Source organism: Syngnathoides biaculeatus, chromosome 17, assembly GCF_019802595.1.
Source record: "Syngnathoides biaculeatus isolate LvHL_M chromosome 17, ASM1980259v1, whole genome shotgun sequence".
NCBI lineage: Eukaryota > Metazoa > Chordata > Actinopteri > Syngnathiformes > Syngnathidae > Syngnathoides > Syngnathoides biaculeatus.
The window spans coordinates 12,415,245-12,420,538 of NC_084656.1; the positions used below are offsets into that span (position 1 = coordinate 12,415,245).

Below are 5,294 nucleotides of genomic sequence, written 5' to 3' on the forward strand. Positions count from 1 at the left end.
TCACGCTTAGAGAGGCGTAACTTTGTCATTATGGATGTTTTGACAACTCACAATCAATATGTAGTGTCCCGTCATCATTTTCCTGATGGGAAATATTTAAAATCAAATTAAACTTTTTGAGAGTTAAACTCCTATTGTCCCACAACCTTTCCATCAGGCGTTCTCAACTCCACATTTAAGTTTAAAAATATTTTAACGACTGAAATAATACATTTGATTGGGAATGAGAAATCTGACCCTAAAATGAAGTTTCAGATTTAGGATTTTAAAGGTGCTGCTTTTTACCAAGACAACTTTTTGGTAATATTGGCACTATGGTGCATTAGTAAGCATTTGAAATCAGATATAAAATTGGCCACGCATGCCTGAGTTTCAGACATTTTTCTGCCAAGGCATGAAAGTCAAAGCGAATTTGTCACAGTTATCTACATCACTAGCAAAGATCTCCGTCCAATGGAGAAGGTTGGGTCTTCTCCATGGAGGCAACCAATCAGAGGAAAATGGGGTGGCGGGGCGGTCTCTCTGCTTCTGAAGGGCTTTTAAAATGATGTCATTTTGAAAAAGGCTTACAGGAAGAGGACAAGTGCAAACAAAACTTTTTTTCAAAATAAACCTTCAAACAGTATTTAAAGTACAAGCTGTGAAAATGTCAAAATTTCATGGACTGGAATAAAAAAAAATGTATGTTTATTCTTAACAGAGTTAGAACAGTTTTCCTCTGTTAAGTGTAAAAATGACATCCGTTTCTCTTGTTCAAGTCGGGTTCTTCTTAACAGTTTGTTGTGTAAATGTTACAAACTTTGCTTATTTTGAATTGAATAAGAGACTGATAAAAGTAAGTACGTCAAAATTGAATGTTATAGCATCATTGATCCTAATTAACTTCTGAAACAAATAACTTAAAATTCAACTGCAACATGCTGCCATTTCTACCAGGCCAATTATTATTATTGTCATACAGTATGTTATACATTACTGTCGCACTCGCAGTAGTAGTCTCTCCCCATGCTGCACCCTCTGCACATCTTTTGTTGACTGATACCAGCCTGAGTAGCATCTGCACCACTTGCACAATCGACTGACAATTATCTGCAACATTTGCACAATCGACATTGTCCCAGACTATCGCACGACTAGTCAATTTAAACTGCACACATTCCTTGAAGTCTCGACACGTTTTGCGTAATGGTCATTGCAGTGGACTGATGCTCTATTAGGCATTCAAAATGCTTTGCATAATTGTCCCCCCCCCAAAAAAAAAGAAGTTCTATGATTACAGGTTACTTACAGCCTTTATTGCTCCCTGACTGATATCACGATGTCTTTACGTTTCAATTGTTCATCTGTTGTTGTACTAGATTAACTCCAACTACTAGACAAATACCTTGTGTGTTTCTGACTGACTGTGTTTAGTGAATACAGATGGTTCTGTTTCGGAAATTTAGGACAATGATTTATTTATTTATTTGAACCTCTAAAACGAAAATATTCCATACATGTAAACAGAAATGTGGCTATTGTTGAAAAAGTTCAGATATTTACGGACATATGCACATTCAAATTGTTCGGGATCGGCTAAAAAAAAATAATAATTCTTGGGCAAGTCATTTGTTCCTGACCAGTGTTAATAGTAGGTTAAATTAAATTGAGCTAATTATTTTGAGACTGCCCCTTGTATTTGCAGTTTGGAAGCACATACCTCGGGTTAAAAGTTACTCAACTGAGTCTTTTTGATGTCCAAACGGCAGCCTGGCAATTTGCGGTTCGCCAATCACAATAATAAAAGTGAAATGCGTGCAAGCGAACCCTTACATCCTTTGATTTTTTTTTTTTTTTTTTTTTTTTTTTGTAAGTTAGGAAGGCTGCGCATTGGACCGTGCGGGCAATGATTGCAGTTTATCGTTTAGGGTAGCAGGAAGCTGCGCTAATTTAATAAAAAGCAAGATTAACAAGACTCCCTCTTGGTCTCCGTTTGACGGTGACGCGGAGGCGCGTTAACACCCACAGCAATTGGACATAAGTGTTCACAATGCACGCCTGTAATAATATTGCCAGCACAATGAACCCCAAGCGCTCATTGTCGTCTGGTGAAACTGAAATGACGCACGAATTGTGAGAGCAAGAGAAGTGTGTGTGTGTGTGTGTGTGTGTGTGTGAGGGGGGTGGGGGGTCCGAGGGTGACTCCACAGGTCGACGGGCGAACTATAAAAGATAAGGTCTGCTCACGAGAAAGCCAATCCAGCTCCATTTAGCAAAGAAGACCTTGAAGGGAAGCGTCAAGTGGCAAAGTGCAAAGGCGTTGAGAAGCATGCTTGGGAGAGTCGCGGTGTGCGCGCTGGCGTTGGCGCTGGCGGCGTGCGCCAGCATGCCGGCTCAAGCCGTCGGCGGAGCGCTCCTGCTCAGGGACTACGGAGTCAAGCTGTGCGGGAGGGAGTTTGTCCGAGCTGTCATCTTCACCTGCGGAGGTTCCCGCTGGAAGCGGCTCCCCCACGCAGACCTGGGTGAGTGGAACTTGTTTGCTCATCCTGCTGAACACGTTTCCTTCAAAAGTTATTGATCATTGGTATTTAAATACTTCGCTGACAAATCAGTTTATGAAGCTGCATGGCCGTGGGCTCTGATAAATTTAAAATCTATTCAACTGAGTCCGATCAGAATTCAAATATTATGAGATGGGTTTAAAAAATACATATATATTCACGTTTTTTTTTCTCTTATTTAGACAGACCTCAATAGAAGAATTGGTATTATTATATTATCCTAAAGATGATAGACACTTTTCATTTGGACAGTTTCCCACTTCGAGCAAAAAGAGGAACAAATTTTAAGTATAATCTGATATATTTATAGATAGACCCTTTCCACCAACTTTATTCAAAATATGGGCCCTTTATTTACAACAGTTGACATATGTATGCTTATAGAAAACCACCAAAGTTAGTCCACTGGAAAAATGTCCACCTGCTAATGATACTGTATTTTTGTAGCGTTGTGCTTGTGGCAATCATGTCTAAATAATAAGGTCATAAGAAAACATGTTGCATTTTTAACCTTATATATATATATATATATTTTTTTTTTTTTTTAAGTGGTTGTCTCTTACAAATCCATGATATACAATTGAAATAAAATTAACAGAAAACTGCAAGATTATACTTCACCTGATTTTGCTATTTTATGAGCCTAATCATATATTCATATATTTGCCTTAAGACCACCACTTTATTAAAAATATGGGCACTTTATTTACAACAGTTAAGATATTACAAATATATGCTTATAGAAATCCACCAGAGTTCGTCCACTGGAAAAAATTCCAGCTGTATGTGGCAATCGTGTCTAAATAAGGTTAGAAGAAAAATGTTACATTTTTAACCATATATATAAGTAGGTGTCTCTTACAAATCCATGATCTACAATTGGAATAAAATCTGATTTTGCTATTTTGTGGGCCTAATTGTATAATTCTTTTAGGACACCCCCTCCCCACCACACACATATTTTTTTTTTTTTTTTTTTTTTTGCTATAATGTAGGTATTTCATTTGATATTGTGAGTTAAAAAATCTCTTGGGGAATTGTGCAGAAGATAAAAATTTGTAGGTATGTTTAAATAAAAGAATTTTTTAAAATTGTCAACGTAACAACAAATTCCTACTACAAACATTGCAACTTTCAGAATTCAAAATGCTGTTATGTCCTATGATACACACCCATCCACAGTTACCTCTAAAGTTTTGTTACTTTTATTAATATTGTAACTCATTTGGCTGCGAATAAAATACCAGAAATTATCTGGACCGTGTTTTCTCTCCAGAAGCCTTCCAGTGGAAGCCCCACAGTGACATCGCAACAAAGAGCCAGCAGTCCACCTTCCCCTCTCGCAACCTTTCCCAGCATACCTCCTCCACCTACTTTACTTCCAACTTCCCCGCGGAACTTTTGACCCGTCACGGGGCTCCGAGTAAGAGTGACAAGCCCGAATTGTTCCGTGATTCAGGTGTACTGGCAAAAGAAGTGTGGCCTAGGAGCAGCAGCAGCAGGAGGAGGACACGGAGGCATTTTTCTCAGGGCGTCGCAGGCATTTGCTGCAGCCAAGGCTGCACGAAGAACGATATAGGACGCTTGTGTTGAGGTGCCCAACGTCATCATGTCAATATCTCATAACAAAATGTCTGCATTTTGCTTGGGGGGGGGTCATTTCACTTTATAAAAAAATAAACTCTAGCACGTAAAACAACACTGTTGAATTCATGTCTACAGCCAAGTGTGCCCTTGCAACAAAGATGTGGATCGATGCATACATCAAGTTAATAGAGGGACTCCAAAAAGTGATAAAAGATTTGATGTATATCATCGCAGTACTGTGACAGACAACTGTTTTTCAAAACATGACAATGGTGGAAAACATCATTTTAGGACTATAATTCTGTTTAAAATAAACTAATACTTGGGAGAGATTCACTAGTTATTTTTTTAACAACTCATTATAGCTTTCAACTAATTCCCAAATTCGCTGTCTCCCAAAAATTAGAATACTACATAAGAAACCGTTTGTGGTTTTTCTTTTTTTGGGGGGGAGGGGTATGTATATATTGAAGAAATTGCAACCTGAAAGTTAAGGTCACAACAATAAATGTTCTTCAATCAAAACCATTTTTTAAAAATTACTATTCATTGGACACAACATAACATTTACAGTGGGTCTGGAAAACGTACGTGAACTCCGAGGGCATTGATTTATCTAAGCGGTCATGATTATCAGGAGTCACTCAACCAATCAATGTGATTGGATTGGAGCTGTTAGTTCGAGTTGCCGTGCTCTATAAAAACACCTCAGATTGGAGTTTGCCGTTGTCAAGGTGCGCGGCTCGCGTACATTATTTCCAGGAGGGTGTCTGACCACAACAATGAGTATAGGAGTGACATTTATCACAGTACTTTGTTTGAAAGCAGCGGAAAAATAGTACTTATGGAAAATCATTTAGTCGAGTCTATCTAAAAAATTTATTCATAAAAAAATAATTAGTTGCAAGGCTGCATCACTTTTACCAAGGTGTATCAAAAAAAAATGGGGGAAACATGTCATAAAACAACAGGAATGAGTTTTATTCAATTTGAATAGTAAAATGTGTTTAACACTGTTCGCTCTTCATTTCTTTGTCGCACAATGGCAACAGTATCGTCGTAAAATGAATATCTGTTGCGGACGCTCCAAGATGGCTACTGTGAAATGCTTTAAATTTTTTCTTTTTTTTTTTATATACAAACATTCAAAATATATACTCGACAGAC

At 38.0% G+C, this 5,294-nt stretch overlaps 1 protein-coding gene across 2 annotated transcripts; it reads left to right on the forward strand.

Moving 5' to 3' along the window:
• The first annotated feature begins 1,848 nt into the window (after nucleotides 1–1,848).
• Nucleotides 1,849–5,269, forward strand: rln1 (relaxin 1). Of its 2 annotated transcripts, none has more exons than XM_061800438.1 (2): nucleotides 1,849–2,501; nucleotides 3,820–5,269. In XM_061800438.1, exons 1-2 carry the CDS (start codon nucleotides 2,309–2,311, stop codon nucleotides 4,131–4,133), a joined length of 507 nt encoding a protein of 168 aa, XP_061656422.1. In that variant the 5' UTR covers nucleotides 1,849–2,308; the 3' UTR covers nucleotides 4,134–5,269. The 2 variants fall into 2 exon arrangements, with proteins under 2 accessions (XP_061656422.1, XP_061656421.1); XM_061800437.1 differs by having other exon boundaries at nucleotides 2,164–2,501; nucleotides 3,817–5,269.
• The last annotated feature ends 25 nt before the right edge of the window (nucleotides 5,270–5,294 follow it).

Excerpts from the sequence above, each read along its gene's own strand:
- rln1 (XM_061800437.1), top strand. The coding sequence starts at position 2,309 with ATGCTTGGGAGAGTCGCGGTGTGCGCGCTGGCGTTGGCGCTGGCGGCG. Across the intron at positions 2,502-3,816 it reads GCTCCCCCACGCAGACCTGG|AAGCCTTCCAGTGGAAGCCC; the intron begins GTGAGTGGAACT and ends TTTTCTCTCCAG.